This window comes from Filicampus tigris, chromosome 5, assembly GCF_054856515.1.
Source record: "Filicampus tigris isolate MCC_2025a chromosome 5, RoL_Ftig_1.0, whole genome shotgun sequence".
Taxonomy (NCBI): Eukaryota; Metazoa; Chordata; class Actinopteri; order Syngnathiformes; family Syngnathidae; genus Filicampus; species Filicampus tigris.
In genome coordinates, this window is record NC_141221.1 from 3,188,241 (window position 1) to 3,209,728 (window position 21,488).

General features: G+C 42.3%; 1 protein-coding gene across 1 annotated transcript; it reads right to left on the minus strand.

Annotated features, from left to right (window-relative positions):
• Window positions 1-1,257: 1,257 nt before the first annotated feature.
• Window positions 1,258-21,468, minus strand: ssh1a (slingshot protein phosphatase 1a). Its single transcript, XM_086030033.1, is given in 17 exon segments — window positions 1,258-3,680; window positions 3,772-3,927; window positions 3,929-4,505; window positions 4,595-4,795; window positions 6,211-6,357; window positions 6,467-6,513; window positions 6,604-6,732; window positions 7,508-7,601; window positions 7,742-7,936; window positions 8,177-8,242; window positions 8,351-8,419; window positions 8,610-8,731; window positions 10,959-11,023; window positions 12,232-12,332; window positions 17,960-17,997; window positions 20,931-21,105; window positions 21,358-21,468. Coding segments are annotated over 16 exon segments (3,174 nt in total). The 5' UTR covers window positions 21,012-21,105; window positions 21,358-21,468; the 3' UTR covers window positions 1,258-2,594.
• Window positions 21,469-21,488: the final 20 nt, after the last annotated feature.

The following is a 21,488-nucleotide window of genomic DNA, read 5'->3' on the forward strand; positions in this document are numbered from 1 at the left end:
GATTAAGGTTAGGTCAAAATACATTTTGTTTGAAATATTTTCTAAAGCCTTTGTTTTTTTTTCGAGAGCCACTTCCTGGAAACGATCTGCTACGCATAACAATGGTGAAACATGAAATCAAAATGAAACGTGAAAAAAAATATTTATGCTACTCTCACAAACAGGCGCCACCACATAACAGCGTCACATCACATGCTATTGTACACAGACGTATTATTCAGTAGAAAGGCATGCACGCGTTCGGGGGGCAGAAGAGCAAAAAGAGCGTGTAACTTAAGTCATTCATTGATGTCATGCACTGTGTGCAAACTGGGAGGGGAGCTGAAGGTTATGTAACCTGGCTGTTAGGAATATGATCGTTCTCCAGCCAAAGCACACAGATGACAGCGCGGTGACGTAATGATGTAAAACACACACGAACTCCATCAAAGTCAAGTCACTGGCCAAAAACTACGGCTTTGTGGCAGTTTCCCCGTTTAGAAAGACCCCAAAGACAGCTGCAACACGCGTGTGCTGGAGCTTGTAAAACAGTCCTCCTTTCTAGGTTGCTCTCTTCCCAGTTCCACTTCCCAGAAGGTTGAAGTTAAAGACGTTAGTTATCCTCCTAAAACAACATTGCCTTATTTTGCAATAGTCATTTTTATTGCGAAATAACGCAATAAAAAGTGAAAACATGCAACAAAACCCAATAGAAGAGCTGGGCATCGCCTAACCACCACCGCGTTCCGTCCTGCATATTTAATCGACCACGTGGTCTGACCGATGTACGGACGGAAGTTTGTTCTCGTCCTAAAATAACATTGCGTTATTTTGCAATAATTATTTTTATTGCAAAATGCAATAAAAACTGAAAACGTCTTTCCTTAAAACACGAGCTTTCGAGCAATCTTAAATACAGAGCGGGGCATTCCGACCCAGGGACGGAACGGCCCTTTTTTTTTTTTTTAAAGGACGCTGAATGCTATCTTGCTTATGCTATCTAACAGTTGTAGACAATTCAATCACTCACGACACTCACAGCCGGTAAGTGGATGTGCATAGGAAATTAGCCAGCTAATGAGTGTTAAATGTTTTTGAGTGCATGGACGTTTTTTTTTGTTTTTTTTTGGGAGGGGTACTGCTGGAATGTAAGGACGGAGGACAATATTTGTAGGACGGAGGGACAAGGATGGAAGGGTACCCAGGTCGCGGACGGAGGACAGACCGGCAAAAAGGGTTAAGTACCCATCTGTTAATAATGCACACATCTAACGCATATAATGGGAAAAAAAACATGTTTATTTTCATAAATGACACATACAGTACATTTAACATAAAAAGTGCAATATGCATTCCGACTACAGCAATGTACAGTACAAAAGTTACTGCATAATTAAGTATAAAAAAAAACATGGTTACAAAAAAAATGGAGTAACCCATTGTGATCGTAGTTTAAAAAAAGTGGATATGAGCATAAAAGCCTAACAGCAATAAGCCCAACGACTCCCTCAAGTTTTTTTTCCCCCTTTCTCCCGAATGTGCAAAATGATGTGACAGCATTTCAATACATGATTGACATGATGATTATATTGTACAGCTTTAATTTGATGAGACAGCAATAGAGCTTTGGTTTTTTTTTCACATTTAAATATAACGACTTTTGTTGGCAATCCTAAACGATGACTTCTTTTTGTACTCGTAGCTTGTCAAAAAGGTTCAGATAAGTATGGCCAAAGAAAGAGGGAACAATTTCTGATAAGAAATCCTTGATTTGCGTTACATCAGACAGACTTCAAGCCACACAGCGTGATGGCTCGCTGCTTTACCAAAGATCACTGAAGGGAATGATGAGGTGGTTAACATTACATCAATGTTATTTTGGAACTTAGCTTGTTGTGTACCAGTATAAATCATTTTCAAAACACAGTGCAAAGAAACAACACACTCAGAAATAATTCTGATGTTGGTTGAAGACAGTAAAAAGCCATGCTCTCTCCACTTTTCATTTCAATCACTCATTCAAGCTTTGTCACGCATCAATTTCATAATTTTATCTCAAGGTCAGCGAGAAAGGGCTCTCCACGAATTCAACATGAAGGCCTATGGCATCTAAAACAAAAAAATAAAAACAGTGTAGTAAACAATTCTACAATTATAAACACTTTCACAACAACGCTTTCTGAAATGAAAAAAAACAACAAAAAAAAACAACAGGTTGGTCAATAAACAATACTACTTTGTACCAGACTGATGCAGATGGTAACAATACCATTTGTCAGTACATACCAGGTACTAGGGTGTGTGAATTGAAGGTTGTTATAAATCCTCTTACCCTTCTGCCTAAAACTGCGTGCCTCTCTGGTCTCAAACATAAGGCACTTGTTTATCCCAACCAAGTCAGAGGTGAACTGATGGCTTTTTTTTTTTTTTTTTTGTCAGATACAGCAATATGACTTTCACTGTCAAAGCAGTTTGACAAAACAACGTGGCAAATAAGTGAATGCTTTGTATATATTCTTTTTTGTTTCCACCAACTGTACAACACCTCGACAGCGTGACGTGATGAGAAATACGGGGCGGGGGGGCGGGGGGGGGCTGGAGTGCCACCGTTCCTGTCAGCTTACGGGCTCCCCCGCTAGAGCTTTCTCTACAGTCTGCGCCTCCTGGCAGGGCCGCGTTTGAGCGCGGGCGGCTGGGGACTCCCGCTCCATGCGGCGATCGGGCTCCGGCGACAGCGAGAGAAGCAGTAGCGTCCCCGCATCCGAAGGGCAGGCGGAGCACAGGTCCTCGGAGGACAGATTGAGGCTGTCCAACTTGGCCAGCGAGTTGGACCGCTTGAGCCTGGACGACACGGTGAGGCCGGCCAGGCGCATCCGCGTCTCGATCTCTTGCGCCCGCTGGCGTACCAGGCCGGGCTTTCCTCTCACGCTGCGCAGACTGTCACTGCTGGAGCTGCGCGTCAGTGTGGCGCCGTGAGGCGAGGAGGTGGGGGTGAGCATCCCCGACCCCGCCGCCCCCAACAAGGCCTCGTCGGTGAGGGGAACAACCAGGGGCTCTAACCTTACTTGGCACGGTGTCGATGATTGCATCAAGTCCCTGGGAAAGACTGGGAACTCTTCCTCCTCCTCCTCCTCCTCCGTGTGCTGAAAGTTCTCGTTGGACATTTGACATGCGTGCAAAGGCTTGCGAGAATGCAGGCTCTCTCGGGTCAAACCCGAAAGTTTCTCCAGTCTCTCCGCGTGGCGGCGCACCAGACCCGACCTCTGCAGCTCGGCAAAGGTCTCCTCCCGCCGGTCCGGGTGGCAAGCCACGGCAGGCGTCTCCTTGCGCAACTCCGCCGTCGTCAGCTCGGGGAGGACCTCCGAACAGCCGGCAGACGGGCTATCGTCACACTCACTGTTTACATGCCACATATCGCCGCAGTCCTGCACCGCGACGACATGCGGGGAGTCCGCCGGCTGCTGCGCCGCGTCGGGCGGAGCCGCAGAACCACAGGAAGCGCCGTTGGCACGGTCGGGTAGCGACACCGCGGGGCACTCGAGGTCTTTCGGAGAGAGCAGGAATGGAGCGCTTGGGGTGTCAGGAGGATTGAGTTTAAGGCAAGGATCTGCAACAGAGGTCGGGGAAACGTCCTTCCGCGTGGAATTCAAATCCCTCCGCGAAAATAAAGAAACATCAGCTGCAAGCGTGGCGGCTTTTCCCTGAAAAGGAAAAAAAAAAAAAAAAAAAATGTGTGTACGACATATCACAAATCCTTTGATTTCATTTCCATGTTTGCAAATACAAACTCACATTAATGTTCTGCTGAGAGGTAAAACGGTTGTTGTTGTTGTTGTTGTTGGAATTTTCATTCAGAGTTGCCAGGTCCATGCCGTTGCTGTCCGCATCCCCTTCGACCTCGACGTCTCGCGTTTCCCCCGCTCCGCCGCCTCCATCGCCACCCCCCCCCGCCGCCGCCGCCGTCGTCGTCGTCGGGCTGCATCAGCACCTCCATGTCCGCCTCCTCCTTTTGCACGTCTTCTTCGTCCTCTTCCTCCACCGTGCTGAACTCCAGCCGCAGACGCAGCTCCTCCAGGGGCTCGGGGCCACGGTTGCAGGTCTGGGCTGCGGTGCCCTCCGCCGTTGGGCCGAAAGGAGGGAGGCCCAGACCCTCCCGCCCGTCAAACGCCTCATCATCCAGCAGAGCGTCTCGCTCCACATCCTCGATTTCAATGAAGACTTTCTCCATGCCAAGAAGAGGCGGGCCACGCACGGGCGTTGAGGGCTCACTGTCCAGCGCGGAGTCGGACAGCCTCCGGAAATAATAGTTGTTGTAGGCGGGGTCGATTTCCAGGGCTACTTTTCGGCAAGGGGAGGGGCATGCCGCGCCTTTGTCGGGCAGCGCGTCTTCACAGCAGGGAGACATTGCCGGCTCCGGGGTCAGGTGGTCTCCCTCTTCCTCGCCGCAGCACTGCAGCGAGACCTGCTGGCCCTCGGCCATCTCACAGTCTGCGTCAGGATGCCACAGCTTGTTGTGACGCTGTTTGCTGAATGGCGAAGCAAAGTTAAGTCTAGCGAGAAAACGCTCAGAGAAAAAAAAAAAAATAATAATAATAATTCAAGCGATGTATTGTACCTCGCATCAAGGATGCCCTCATACTCTGCCAGCTGTCTCATGAAACTCGGGTTGGGCCGCGTGATGCTCCTCTTTTCCTTGACAAAGTTGTACGCCTTCTCGAGCGACCAGCCGTACTCTTTCATGGCATACGCAATGACTGTGGAGGCAGATCGGCTGACACCCATCTTACAGTGAACGAGACACTTGGAGTAGTTCTTCCTGGTGGGGAGACAGTTAAAAGTCATCAGTTAACACTTTTTTTTTTTTTTTTTTTTTGATGTACATTATACACTACCCCCTGAAGAGTTTAGGCTATTTGGCTCTCGGGTGTCATTTCGGGACCATCCAAAATATAACCTTTACATGTAAACTTCAGTTGACCTTCTCTAAACATTTTTTTTTTGCACAACTTGCTGCTCTCTAACAAGCAGATGAATGGCAAATTTGACAAAAAGGTGCGTTTGATACATGGTGGTTCTATTAGAATTTGTTTTTTCAATAGTCCTCTTCATCATGCCGTTTACATTTTTGACATCTTGAGAACAAGATGATGTTGATCTCAAGATGATGTTGATCTTTACTTAGCAAATGTAAGGCTTTCAAACGGGACATTTTCCGAGGCCACTGAGCTTCCAGTGTCACAGAGCGTCAACAGCAAGTCGGAGCAAAGATACAGAGTAGGGATAGACCGATATTTACCAGCACCGATATTTGGCTTTTTGATGAATATCGGCATCGGCCTTATTTAAAACTCTGCTGGCCGATAACAAATCAATTTAAAACTGTGGAAATTAAACAAAGATATGTGAAAGTTGAACATTTCTGCCATTTTGAAATGTCCATTTACTTTAGAAAACTACATGGAGCTATTGTTTAAGTTTCCATTGATCCTTTTTAAGACATGCTGACAACCCCAGGTGCTCCCTGAACTTTTTGTTAGAATTTTATAAGAGATGTATATTGTCAAAATTTTCTTAAAATAATAATTAAAAAAAAAAACAAAAACATTGTTCAATAAACATGCCTAAGGACATTGCAACAAAGTTAAGAGTAAATTTTCTATAGATTTTGATGCCAATATTTTCCTTTTTACTGAAAATGAATATCGGCTCCAAATATCGGTTATCGGCCCCCTTGACTACCAATAACTCGGTATCCTGAAAAAAAGCATATCGGTCTATCTCTAATACAGAGACACTGGGAGAGTAACAGAAAGGCATAGAAGAGGACGCCCCGAGAAATATATTGGTCGATTCATGGATCAAACATCTGTTGTGAATTTCGCTGTCCGGTTTCTTGTTAAAAACCAGAACGTTGTGCAAAAAGCACTGAAACTTTGAATAGATGGACATGTGCATTCAAAACTTCAGTGAGCCTTCTCGAACATTACATTACACATTTGAGGTTCATCCTGAAATTTCATACGAATGCTGAATACCCCCCAACTTTTTTTGTGAGAAGTGTACACCCACTTGGCCACTTTAGCAGGTGAAACCAGTTATACTGCGTGTTGATGTTGAAACCTAATCAGCCAATCACGCAGAGGCAATCCAATACATGTAGACGATTTATGTCTGAAGAGTTGATCACGTAGCGGAATGGGCAAACTGTTTTCCTGCGGCATCGGAACTCACTTTGCTTTCACAATGAAGTTGTACGTATCATTCCAGTGAGCCAGCAGGTCAGTGGCCTCTTCGTCATACACGCGTATGTTATGATAGCTGAATGTGCCTGGAAAAAAGTTGTCTATCTCCCTGGTAACATTAAGGATATAGGCCACCCTGAGGAAGAGAGATAAAGGTCATTCTTTCTTGCTCAAATCACATTGTTCATAGATTACGCATGCGTTTGGCTATCACAGCCACTCTACAATGTTCATAAATAAATCACCCGGTCTCTTGCAGCTCTTCCAAATTTGACGCATTCCATTCAGAGCCCTCCAAAGAAAGTATAAATACATAGGTGAGATGAAGTATATTTTTATTATCCTTTCAGAGAGTTTGGTGATCCGGTATAAGCGCTCCTACCAGGTAGACGTGGTCAAATATGAGTGTGGCTTTGTCCATCTGGCCCAAAATCAACAACATCTCGTTGTCGATGAACTCTTTGAATTCCTTCAGGTTGCAGCTCATGTGCTGCTCCAGCTCGGTACGGATCTAACAAAATGCGAATATCATTAACACGACTTAGAAACAAGACCTTTGTTTACATATTGACTTTTAACTTTAAACAAACATGTGTGTAGATCTGTTTATAGCTGCTCTGATCAAGAATAATGCCGCTGCGTCTTACTGCATTGTGTGGGCTGAAGAAGCGTGTTTTGAAAGCGGAAGTCGACCCAAAGACATTTTTTCCAAGAATATGTTCCCAGCAGGCCCACGAGTTGAAACACGGCATTCCGATTCATTTTGCGTTTGTGGAATTAAAGTTAAGCAGCAAAATGCACTCGTTTTTAACCATCTCAGGGGGCGGCCATTTTGTCTTCCGTCGACTGAAAATGACATCACAACCGCTCACAACGACCAATCACGGCGGACATGTTTTTTTTTCTTTAATCTGAGCCGTGCTTGGTCGTGGTGAGCGGTTGTGATGTCATTTTCAGTCGACGGAAGGCAAAATGGCCGCCCCCGGAGAACGAGTGGATTAACACTTATTCCACAAACGCAATATTTATCAGAATGCCCCGTTTCAACAAGTGGTCTCGAATAGAACCATTTTTTCTTGACTTCCCCTTTAAGAACATTTTTTTTTAACAAAAATGAATGTAACGTAAGAATTTTTAATTGCCCAACCGGGGAGAAGGTTAGTACATTGCAACGTCAACAAATAGCAAAGTGAGCAGTGTCAAAGTAATCTCCACCAACCTAGTCACAAGTAAGCGTAACTATGCAAGTAAACACAGTGGAATCAGGTTCCCCGTGTGAGTCGCACCTGTTTGCATGTGACGTTCTCAAGATCCTGGCATGTCATGATGCTTCGGAGTTTGGCTCTGATAAGGCACTCTGTCCTCTCTCTCTCTGAAGGCCTATCAAGAGATTTTCATTTTTGTATCGACACTTAGAAGATAACGCGATTGTAAAAATGACACACGCCTTTCTTTCATCACCGGGTCTGAACACAAGCTTACATAACATTCCGATTTTTATGTAATTCCTGATGACTAACTTGTCGACAAACATAGTAGGCGAGTCTGGACGTGTGGATTCCAAGTCCTTCATGGTGTTCCATTCATTGATGCAACTCTGCTCCGAAGCAATGCAGCTTTCGTAGTAACCCATCCAAGTGAGAGCCATGCCCCCAGGGAAATAGTTGTAGCGACGGGACACCTCGCAGGCCTTGTGCAGCACCTGGAGAGCTGACCTAGTTTGAGGTCAAGAGTATGGAGAGCAGTTTGACTCTTTCATTTTTTTTTTTTTTTATTTCATCCATACCGGCGAAACAATGGCATGCAGTAAATGTGCCGTTTGCAGACTTGAAGCCAAAAAGCCTTTCTGGTTGCAGGGTGGCCGTCCGTGAGTCGAGCACATGCGATCGGGAGATTTTCTGCGCCGTGTCATGAAACGAGACGGATCGCCACTATGGCTCCAGAGGGTTACTCACCACATGGCTTGCACTGACACAGGTTTGAAGACATGAGTCCGTCCTGCCGTATTCACAGTAAAGCCTCTGTAGTGGGGGGGAGAAAGAAAAAAAAAAAAACAACAACATGAGACGGCCACTCTACGAGCTGCAATGCCATACACTGTTGTTTGATGATATGACGGTGGCGCTCACCCATCTCCATCCAGATGGATTTTACTGTCACTCCACAGTGGCAGCACCATGCCAATCGAACAGCTTTTGCTGGCAGGAATACGAAAACACGATTTGATCTCATTAAATGAGCAAATATGTGACACTAGTAGAGAAGCAAAAGATGTGTGTGCCTGAGTAGAAAACGGAAAGCACAACTCCAGGTAAAAATCCTACCCAAACGCACACACGTCAACGCGGGTGTTAGTCATAGTAGCGCATTCTCCAGCTGTCTTCTCACCAGTCTTTGTTGGTAAAGTCGATTCCCAGTAGGATGTTCTCCTCTGTGTCCTGCCGTCCACTGGTGTACACAACGACCATGTATCGCACACGGTCTAACCATGCACTCTCCAGCCGCACGGCCTACGCAAGGACACACAAGATACATTCCTTTCAAAGTCACGTTCCAGAACGCTTTTCACTACTACGACTATTTGCAGAGCTGCCACACCAAACTACATGCAATCTCTGTACAGGAAATGCTCAGATTCATTTGCATGAATAGTGGGCAGTCTGCTTCATATTTCCAAGCTTCCTACTAAGTAACGCACACCATGGAAACATTTGGTCATGCTCCCAAAGCCATGCGGTACAAACCTGCTCTCACAACTAATAATTACAAAGAACAAGTCGAGTATCTTTAGCACACGCGGTGAATGGCATTCTAGAGGGTTGACTGTGCCAGGTTGGCATGTACTGGATGTGTGCGTTTGTTTTTGTTTATTAGCGTCAGTAGACTTATGGTGTACTATCCGGACTAGTCACCAAGTTTTTTAAAGGGATAACATTGTTGCCCGCTGCCACCCTCAAAATTCTACACACAGCACCGCATATGACAATGTGAAAAATGTAAATGTTTTTTTTTTGTTTAATGCATTAAAAATAAGAAATCACCTTTTTTGTGTATCCTGTTTCCACTGATCATTCTTGAGATGTTTCGACGGCTTAATTGGAGTCCACCCTTGGTAAATTCAGTTGATTTGGACATGATTTTGAAAGGCATACACCTGTCTATGTAAGGCTCTTTTGCTGTGCATGTCAGTACACAAATTCGAAGGCACGTACAATACAGGAGATCCTCAAATTACGACGTTTCGACTTTACGATGGCCACGCCTCTTCCGCCGTTTTGTCGCCATTGTGACTACGTTTACATGCAGTCAATTTTCGGGTTCAAGTGAAAAAAAATTCCGATTTCTGAAACATTCTGAATAACCCGTTTACATGATTGAGCGGACAGAGTTTCTCCAGCATTTGAACAAACGACTGACTACAAAGACCAGCACTGCTCTTTACGCGCCGACAGTACCTTTGCCTTTTTCGCCCTCCTCTCCTCCTTCTCCATCCACCTCAGCAGTAATGCCAAGTACAGTATGCTTTTTATTTCATATATTTTCGTTTTTTTTTTTTTTTGATACAACGTTGACGTAGATTTCAACTTTAACAGTGAAGTCCGACGTACGCGGAAATCCGTGTTACATCACCAGTGTGGGAACGGAGCTCGTTCGTAAATTGAGGACTTCCTGTATCTAGGAAAGGGTGGAAATCAAATTTGCTGCTTTGATGCAAGGAGCACAGTGGACTTTATCATCTGTAAATGGGAGAGGTAAACTGAAGGCTTTTTTTTTTGTTTGGAAAGTGAGGTGACCAAGAACTTCATGATCACTCAGACAGAGCTCCAGCACTCCACCGAGGAAAGAGGAGAACCTTCCAGAAAGCCAGAAAGGCAACCATCTTCTGCAGCCAACCACCACTGATGGCGGTATCATACAGTAGTCAGATGGAAGTCACTCCTGAACAAAAATCAGTCAATCCAATTTTATTTATATAGAGCACTCTTCAGAATGAAAAAAATGACAGCCCGCCTAGCGTTTGCCCAAGGACAGCTGTGGGCCAGACCATGAGAGACAAATTCCACTTCCACTTTTGATGAAAGATTGAACTCTTTGTCATCGTGTTTGGAGGTAACCAGGCACCGCTCATCACCTGGCCAATATTATTCCTGCAGTGAAGCATGGTGGTGGCAGCATGACGCTATGGGGCCTAGAGCGAGCTTAACCTCAGACAGGGACGACAGTTCATCTTTCAGCAGAACAGCAACCCGAAGCACGCGAACAAGCTATCAAAGGAGTAGCTTTAGGACAAGTGTGTGAATGTCCTGAAGTGGCCCAGCCAAAGCCCAGTCTTGAATTTGACCAAAAAAAAAAAAAAAAACAACTGCGGAGAGATCTGAAAATGCTCAGGCACCAACACTCCCCATCCAACTTGGTTTGAGCCAAAGAGGAACGAGCAAAACTGCCCATAGGGGGTGTGCAAAGCTTGTGGCATATTCATAAAGACCTGAGGCTGCAATTGCTGCCAAACGTGGATCAACAAAGTATTGAGCAAAGGCTGCGAATACTTACATACGTGTGATTTCTTAGTCTTTTATTTTAAATACATTTGCTTTATTTTCAACATTGTCGATAAGGGGCGGTGTGTGTACAATTTTGAGGAAAGCTATTATTCTTTCAGGTTTGGAAAATGCCATAACATCAAAATATGTGGAAAAAGTGAATACTTTCTGGAGACACTGTAATGTTGTTTCTCACCAATTTGATCCTGTCCTCTGAGCGAAGAATGTTTATCATCACCTGCAGGTGTTGAGGCAGGTCCCCTGTTAAAGAACATCGACAACGATACAACGTTGTCAGGCGGTGATTCAAATTCAAAGTTAAAAAATTCTAAGGAGTGTTCATGGTCTTTTACTCAAATACAACCTATTACTGTCCACAGATGTTTAAATTCACGAATAGGGTTCCACACTAAGTCATTTCCGTTCCCATCCTTCCTTATGATACATGACTTGAACTGGATTGTGAAACTGAGTGTGCAGAACCAACTGCAATGACAGACAACCGTTGACTGATGTGAGGCCAGCGTTGCTTAAATACGTGAACAAGCGAACTGTGTCAGCTCGGCAGGCGTTAATTACAACGTTTGGCACAAAACAGAATGTACACGACTGTTTGGTCACGTACACTGCAACATAACGTCATTTCTAGCCTCATGTCTTAACAATATCCTGATAAAAATATGCCCTCTGCATTAGGCTGTTAAATTGCCAAATGAGAGCAGTATATTATCGCATTATACTGCAGAAAATGGCGAGACTAAATATAGTGTGTTACATCCAACATATAATCAGAAAAGTCAGGCGGTAATATATTGCGTTTCCATTTTGCTTTAAGGAAAAAGTCCACACAATCCGAGTGGAGTACACGACGGCAAGAGGGGCGGACAAACCTGTCACCTGCAACCATGACCAATTGACAATGCAATTTAGTTCATCATGATAATTGCATAAGACAATGTAAATATGTAATAACCAAAATGACTCAAAAATAATCAAGTCAAAGCCAAAGGTCCACTCGCTCATGCAGGAACGCACGCACTGCCTCAAACTTTACCAGTTGAGGCTACACACTGTATAACTGACGCCCATAATTCCCGAGTCAATGTGATGACGTCACACATAGTGTCAGCGGTAAGATTGGTTGATTCATCGCATGTCTCACCTAATGACGAAATTTGGACCCATGAGAGGACAGTCAAACCACAAGTGCTTCCATTTAAACGTGAACATCCCCCACTGTGCACAGGATAGTGGCACTAATCTGGCTAAACTACATGGTGGGAACATGCTCATACGTGAGGTCATCTCCAGCCTGGTCTCTTCAGCTACAAAACCGCTACTGCGGCGCTAGGGAGCTTAGATTCCACTTCCTCACGAAACGGACCAGCGTAGTAAGTGCGACAAACGGGTTGCTCAAGGAAACGGCATAAAATGCAGAACTAGCGTTGGATGTTTATTGTGGCTCTCACCTGCATGTTTGTGGTGCGGATGCACTTTCTGGCCCTGCTGAGAGCTTCCCTGCTGGAGGAAGAGTGCAGCCCCCTTCACCATAAAGAAGCTCTCACTCAGGCTGGAAAAGACAAAGGAGACATCAGTAGGTGCTACAGATCAAAAACGCTGTGCAGCGTTCATGCACCTTTCCCATCGCAGGACTTTTTTTTTTTTTTTTACTATGTCATAGACCGGCTTTTTCCAAAACTTATGTCTTTCTGACGCAGGTTGGTTGTATTGGACAGTACAGTGAAAGCACTGTACAGATAACGTTAACATGAGGAGGGTATTATATTCATGAAGTGCTTTAATGCAGACAAATAATAATAATGACGAGACATCAGAATTATAAGGTGCTTTTCTGAACAACTGGACCCTCAAAACGTTCACAATGGAAATATATATATATATATATTTGCTATTTGCTTTCTGTAAAATAATACATTTGAAAATTCATGTAAAACAAAAATAACTACGGTTTAGCATCAAAAATGTCATTCCAGTGAAAGAGTTTCTACATATATTGACGTAATGACTACCATGCAAACATACAAAGAATTAGGTAATTATCAAGTTCTGACCATTCATAAAACAACTTTCATTGGGTTGTGTTTTTTTGTTTGTTTTGTTTTTTTCTTAGCACGATATGTAACCATTAATGACATTACATTATCTATTTTTGTATCTTAGTAAATTTCTAATTCGGGTCTTGAGCTTAAAATGTTTCGAAAAATGTGTCACATGTCTGGAAAGTACAACTTTCTTGCATTTGATCAGATGATCAAGCAGATTCAAAAGCTGAAAATGCTTCAAAAGAATGTTTTCCTTTTTAAGAAACGGGCCAGTGAGACTCAGGAGTAGGGCATGAGTCACTTAAAAGGAGGCCGCGGTTCAGTTAATGGCGTGTAAAAATATTTTGAGCAGAATTTATAATTCTCTGCTGGTGATGAAACAACACCCAACATGAGTGAAGACGTCTGACGCCGACAACAGTCCTGTTGACTTGGCCTCTTTTAGCTTTGGCTCAATGCAGTACAACCAAGAGTGACATTACAACAAGTTCCAAGACTCATTATAACCAGCCACGTGCAATTAACTGTTCACACCTGCCTATAAAATCCAAGGGTTTTTCAGGTTTGGCTTAGAAGATGTCGCAAAGATGACATCAGTGAACAAAAAAAAAAAAAAAGAGTGAAGCGATTCCTCCAGGCTGACTTCAGTCGTTCCATTTCTTGGACTTGGCAGAAGGATGGAGTCTGCCCTCTTTGCACGTAAACTATGACATCATTAGGAAAGTTCAAAACTGTTGAGTGACAGGTACACACTGCAACTAAGAAAATACAAATGTTTTCCCTCAACACTGTTGAAATGGTTCGCGTCAGACGTAGGCTGTTAATAAACTCAATGCGGTGACGACTTTCAATGAAAAGCCACTGAGATGCTTGAGCGGGCTCGTAACTGTGCGGCACGTTCAGGTTCAACCAAAGTACCAGTAAGTATCAGAACCTCACTAACCCTCTTTGAGGACCGGTGGTGAACAAGTGTCTACATTTATGAATCGGTGAAGCCCATGCACGCCCTGTACCAATTACTACAAATAATCATATTTGGTGTCCTGTTACACATTTAAGACCCTGCACTCAACTCAACACGCAAAGGTAATAACTCTCTAAAAGCTTCTGAGAAGTCATACTGTACCATTGCTGAGAAAAAAGGGCACTATGCAATTACAGTACTGTGCCTCGAGTATCTTAAATATAATGACAGAAAAACTGTGACAATTCAGCATCCATCATGATCAGGAGAGTAAATCAGCACAAGCTACGTTCCAAGAAAACAGTCTGCAGAAGTACTGGTATGCTATATATAAAAAAAAAAAAAAGTAATACAATTTTCAATCGCACAATTGACACACAAAAAAAAAACATTCTTTTTTTTAATTGCTTCATTATTCTTAATGTCAGCAAAAAAATAAACTTATATATATATATATATATATATATATATATATATATATATATATACATACACACACACATATATAGATACAAATATTTTGTTTGTTAAAATAAAATAGTGACGTAACAATAATGGGGAGATTGTGTCATGATATTAAAAGCAGCTTATCTCAGTCCAAAAAAAAAAAAAAAAAACCAACAATCCTTTTTGCCCGGTTCAGCTCTCCACAGCATTGTGAACTACATAGCCCATGATACTTTGCGCTGCTGAGCCAATAGGAACAAATGACAATGAAAGAACTGGCCAAGACTATTTCTTTGTCACTGCTGTTATGTATGAAAACACAGTATTGTGCTTTTTATTTATTTGTACAATATCTTAAGTTCTTTATACAGTATTATGAGATTTTTTTTTTTTTTTATAATCGCCAACCTCCCCATAATATCATGACAATTACCATATTGCGCCGTTAATATCGTATCGTAATGTTTGGATATCGGTACATCCCTAAATTACAATATTAAGACCATTTTGCACAAATAGAGTTGTGCACACAAGTGTAGTGTTTAAACATACAGAAGAGGAGACCGGCACCAAACAGACCACTTTACAAGAACAATGGACTTCCTTTTGTGAGCCTCACAATGAATTCCCTCCGCCCTCAGGCCCATGGAAAAAAAAAAAAAAAAAAAAGTTCCACAGAAACAAAGCATATGGGTGGACACTTTTCAAATGACAGCTTTTGTCCCGTTGTGGTGGATTTAGTTTTAGTTTGTTGAATGTGTGAGAGTTACAAGTGTCAGGGTCTGGGGGGGGGGGGGGGTGCACGGGGGCTTGGGGCAATAATGGATAAACGTGAAGCTGAAGCAGCAACAGCCGGAGCACAAAGGGAGACAAGCAGATGCTTGCTGCTCAGTATGGTGGACAAATTCCGGCTGCTCATTTCAACAGTGAACTCAACACAAAGGTCACAGGACTTAGATGGGACTATGTGAAAAAGCTTCACAGGATTCCACAACAGTCCTCACGAGTCTTCCTTTCCTAACCGTGTAACGTTTCTTGATTGGTCCATTTGCTGTAATCTCACCTAGTTGCTTCTACAAATGTGCCATTATTTACTTCCCTTATTTATTACATCTTCATATGTGTCTTTTGAGTGCATTATTAGATTTCATAAAGTGTCCTCTTCCATGGTAGTTGTTCTCTTAAAAAAAAGTTGTGTTTTTACATATAAACAAGGCACACAAAGGCTGGAAAAAAAAAAAAAACTGTGGATTTCTGAAGTATATCTGTTAAACAGTGACAGAAGCCTCATGCAAGTTCGACGATTAATTCATTAAAAATGATCATGTTTTCAGATTTGGACAGGGAGACATTATTTTCAGAATATTGATTAATTCATTAAATTTATAGGCAAGGAGCGAAATGTAAGTGAGCATAATTACAGCGTTTTCGGAGTATTTTTGCTGCTGTTAGAAATGTTCCAGTCCGAAGAGCCATTTCTTCACTCACATGCGCCGCACCTCACTACGGGTCAAGACAGCATTCTCCACAAAATAAGGTAGCTTCATCACAGCCTCCTGGAAGGCTTCTAAAAACAGACGCATCCTGTTGAATCCACAAGCCACTTCCTCTTCGCCAGCCTTGAGAAAAAGAGAGCCATAGAGCAGCGCCGCTTCCGAGTCCTGACGCGATGGCGCTACTGAGTGACAGACTGACAGACAGCCTCGACTCATCCAGTTTAAGATTCCACTCCTTCTGGCGCTCCCTCCCCTCCTTTGAGCGTCCGTGTGCGGCTCTCCGACGGGATGGACGCGCCTGCACTGTCCGCCCGCCACCTGAGACTAACACAAGCGTGCTTGTCTAATCTGGCTGCGCTGGCTCACAGTGATAAAAGCAAATCATAACATTTTCTTGCTGCAGAAAGCAGTCCTGGTGTTATGAGATGTATTTTCACTTCCTTGAGCTGAAAACATGTGGTTTTCTCCTCCATTATGATTAGCACCGCAACTGGTAAACATTAGATTAGATTAAAAAAATTTTTTTAAAGAATGTGCACCTACAGGATCTTGTCTTGCCATCTAAAGTGTTTCCCAACCTTTATTAAGCCAAGGCGCCAATGTGTGTCTTAAAAGCATATAGTATATAGAGGGAAAAAAATAGATTTGACGAACAAATTTACTCAGCCAATGCATACTATGACTTATTGTGGTTTATGGCAACAGGTGGCTTACACAGGTGAATAACATACCTTCTGCCATCTAGTGGAAGAGCATTTATTCGTTCTGCCTGTAACTATACACTGCTGGCACTGACAGATAAACAACTACCGGTACACAATTTATTAAGTAACCCCCCCCCCCCATCACCACACTAATTAACTAAAAGTTAAGGAAAGAGACCCGTCTTAATTATTAATAATTCATCAGCAAGGCCGATTACGTCAGCCTATTATGGCCTTTCAAAAATCGGCCAAATGGCCAATTTTTGGCCTATTGTTTTTACCTTTATGTAATCTAACCATTTACAGCAGTTGTGCACAAGTAACAGTGGATTCATTATTTATTACACCCAAATCTACAGTATACCATAACCTTGTATTCTTAAAAATAAATCATGAAATTTGTGGATAAGGACATTTTATGGACCTGTCATTCAAAACAAAGCAAATACAATTTTTTACAAGCAATGCTTAGGTTAGCAGTGCAAGAAATTGCTACTCTAGTAAATGTTTTGATTAATTGGCCGCATAACTGGTATTCATTGTTTTTCCTGCCAAAAATCAGCATCAGCCGAAAAAACAAAACAAAACAGATGCCTAGATGCAAGTAAACTTTTCCCGAGGATTTTTTTGTGCTGATTCCGAATCTGCCTTTGTTTTTTATCCATCTCATCAGGTTTTAATAATAACAATGTGTTATAGTGATATATTTTGTTATATTTATTAGTTCAGCAACAAGTGGATTTTTTTTTTTTGAAATGTCAATTTGTACTCTATATTTCTTTGTCTTGCTGAAATAATTGCCAGCCCTGATCACTCCCCATAAATTGCTGGGCCAGTGGAGGGTTCGGCTTTTTTTTGGGGCAGACCCTCACTCAAAAGTAACCTGCTTAATTCAATGAATTTCAATGGGGGAAACTCATTTACGATACAAATGAAAGGAGTTATATGTGCTTGGTCACAGCAAATTAAACTCCTGAATCAAGGTATCACTGTACAGCACAAGTGGGTAAATGGCATCATCCAATAAGACCAACATTTACTTTCCTTGCATGACTGAGCGCGACGGTATGTCAGAAATTTGTACAATCTTGAAGCTAGACATGACTTGCCTCATGCGTAGTTAGATCACTCGCTGCACTGCAGAGGTGTTGCAAATCATCTTGAGGCCTGGAGTGATTTTCCAAGACCATTCTCCATTATTTAAGACACGCTACTCGGATAATGCTTGGATGGACAACTTTCACAAAAAAAAACAAAAAAAAAAACTACAGAGTATGTAGTATGTAATGTGAGACCGATATGGAACCAAGTTGATCTGGCAAAATGTGAAGTACGATACAGTATGTGGGGACGCTGTGATTGCGGGTCACTGTGTATGAGCACACACAGTTGCGGCAATATCCCGTCTCCATTGGGGGGTCTGTGTAAAATGCGCAGGCGGATAAATACGGAATCGTTTGTCGACTGATGCGTCTATTTTGCGGTGTCTCATATATGAAAGTGGCTTGAGACCTATCTCTTACCTTTGATTCATCCGCCGCTCATCTTCACTTCCAAAATCCTGAAATACAGCAAAGAGAATACCTTGGTTATACTGTGCAATTTTAAATGGTATATAACACAGGGAAACTAAAACAAAAATATTTTAGACAATTCCAACTTATTTTTGGGCCAACAAAGTGCAATTTGGTGTTACCGGGGGGGGGGCTCCTGTGTGGTGCCATGATGCTAAACTATTACCAGGCATATTACTTCATTATTAGATGATATTACCTATTTACTATTGACTGATTTATTTTTACTATTCACCAGAGATGGGTAGTAGCGCGTTACATTTACTCTGTAACATTTACTCAAGTAACTTTTGGGATAAAGTGTATATGCCAGAGTAGCATTAAGAATGCAAAAAATTAATTCCATTGCTGTTTTTCATTATTTTTTACATTATAAAGATTAGATTTGTTTTAGTTAGAGTCGTCACATAAATGTTTTTTTCTCTCATTAAAAAACAAACATCCCAAGTTATTCACCAGTTACTCAGTACTTTTTTGGGTAAACTTATTTACTCTTACTCAAGCCATTTTTCAGAGGAGAATGAATTAATGCCACCATAGGAGAACGGTAACTGAGAACGTAGCACACGCAAATGACTTGTGTTACAAATGTGGAGGAGAAAAAAAGTACACTCCCACTATAGTTGATACATGGATCATATTGTTGCTGTCTTGTGAAAAACATGTCCAATTTTGGGGGGGGGGAAAAAAAAAAAATTCACGTTAATGCAATGTCTGTAACATATGTGTTTTTCACAGGACAGCGATGATATGTGAAAATGATACAAGGATTGACTCAAAAATGATGATCTCATGAAAATATTAATGGTCAACTTATAGTTGCACAGTCATAAATGCATTATTTATACTGCAAGTAACAATTATTTTAATAAGCAATCAGTGGATTTTTGTCGATGAATCGGATTTTTAAAAACATGTTTTAATTTCCACCCCTATGTTCAAAAACACTACATTATTTCAAATAAATGGTGCAGAAAATGCACAAACATCGATTAATTACAAGTCACTTCCTGGTTTGGTCTGCAACATGTCAGGAAATTGGCCCCAAAAAATGTTGATCATTGTTTTCCTAAGGAAAAGGAGATGTTTGTTCATGTCTTATTTTGGAAAAAAAACCCACAAAGAATCAGCCATGTCACTTTTCATGGAAGATGACAGAAAAAAATGTACTGTTGAGGCTAAAATCCCAAGATTTTGGACAAATTTAAATGCAATCATTTATTATAAAAATATTTAACTAACTATTTATTTAATTGTATAACAGATTAGTTGGCCATCATTTGAGTCAACATTGCACCTCTAGTATTGTGTAATAATGTGTTTTAACATTATATTGTGCAAGTGTACCTATTGGAGTGTCAAGTGTGTGTATATGCATATCGGAAGGGTATGTTCGTTTATGAATAATCATAATGCAAGGATAACACCTTTCATTTCCCATCCTATGCTCTTGAACTCTAAATAGGGTGAATGAAGCTTAAAACATGAGCTACTCAACATTAGCATCGATTACATTTCTGTTTATGCTCGCTTTTCCTGCAGTAGTACTCCACCACTGCACCCACACCTCGTCGAGTCGATGACATCATAGCTGCAGCAGTTTTTACTGTTCCTCGTCACCAGAAATCTGCTGGCAGCGCCAAAAACTAGAGGTGCCTTTTTAAATGAGTCAAACTAAATAATACGAAAGTTGGGACTGCTGCACAAATGCAAACAGCAACTGTATAATAACAGACCCCCGTATGCCTAAGAGGGAAGTCAAACCAAACATTTTTTTCAAAAAATATGTTCTATGCAGACCCACTAGTTGAAACGAAGCATTCTGATGAATATTGCGCTTGTGCAATACAAATACTGTGGTATTTGTGTAAGGTTATTTCAACACCATTTTGTGTTGATTTAAGATAACTGTGACCAAAACATGAATGTAACTTTTAATCAAAAAACTGATGTTGTTACATGCTTAGTATACACTAAGAATCACAAACGAGTAAGAGACAACACAAAAAGGGAGACTTGAAAAATATTAATTGAATTCAATTTGTGTCATGTTGGCTGTAGTTTAGAGTCGTGCACTATAGTAAGATATTTTGGTAAAAGTTGCCTTGAATTAGTAAAGTAAGCAAAATATAAAATACAGCTCAACATGAGGCAGTGCAGTTGGACATTTTTGCTGTTGGTGGTTGCTAAACTTGGTAGTTAGCGCCCCCATCTGTTAGTAAAGACGAGGGTAAGCGCTTCGGTTAATGGATGGATGGAAGTTGCTGTCATTCTGAGCCAAACACAAGTGCCAAGTCGACCGGACAAGCCCCCCAAATAACGACACAATAAAGCCCCTATGAGGGCTAAAAGTCTTTTACTCGACAAGTGTCTGGTGACTCCCCAACAGAGCCATCGAATAGAATCGTTCTATAATACATTCAAGAATCGTAACAGGAGTATGACAAGCCAAGCCATCAAATAAAAACAAGGATGTCTCACTAGCTCCAACATTCAATGTCAAACAGTGTATGAAGGACAGCTTAGAAGGGAAATGCCTGGTTGTCGTTTGTGTGGATAAAGGTGTACGGGGCAGACTGTTTAATCAAATTAAATTAAACGTCATGTTCACAGCTAGCCAGTCACGTCAAGAACTAGCTAACGTTAGCTGCATTGCTTATAGGTGTCCAGCACAAGCTAATCTTTGTTATTTAGACATCACGAACCACGTAAGCAAATGTAATGGGGCACTGATTCGCTTAACACTTGATTGAGCTAAAAAAACAACAACGAGCGGTGGCTAGTGGCGTCCATCAAAAGGGACCTTCCTTCGGCAACATCTTCCCTCATTAGCATCTCCCCATAAACACCACAATACACCAGAGCATCCGTTTTTTTTTTTTTAAATACATCCACCCTCCTCCCCCAGAAGCAAACAGACCTCTCCCGCAGTGGTGGTCGCGGTGCTGGCGGTGGACGCGGCGCTGGGGGTCGGGGACCGCTGCAGAGTAACTAACGCCATGGCTGGAAGCGGAAGATGCACCGGCGGCGGCCGTTGTGGCCTGGTGAGCTGCTGCTGCTCAAGCTAGCTGCGCGGCTAGCGATCCGCCTGGCGCCTAGTGAATGAACAGATGGACTCAGGGAGGGGGGCGGTAGAGAGTGCCTTCACCGACCTCGCGTCATGACACTTTCCATTGATTGGTACGCTACTGTACTGGACAGTGTACACTACTTGCTGTCGTAGTGTGCGCAGGTACAAAAGACGAAGCGAAAATATTACCAAAATGAGTAAGTCACAAATTGTGAAAATAGTCATCTTAAATTCAAATGTACTTGTTCAATTTTGATCAATAGATTTATATACACACCATCCCTGCAGCCGTCACCTTATGGTGGAAGTGGGGTTTGTGTGGCCAAATGATCCTTGGAGATAAGCTGTCTGTGTCTTTGTGTCCTTGGCATGCACCCATGGCAAAAACAAACAGACAATCAAACAAAC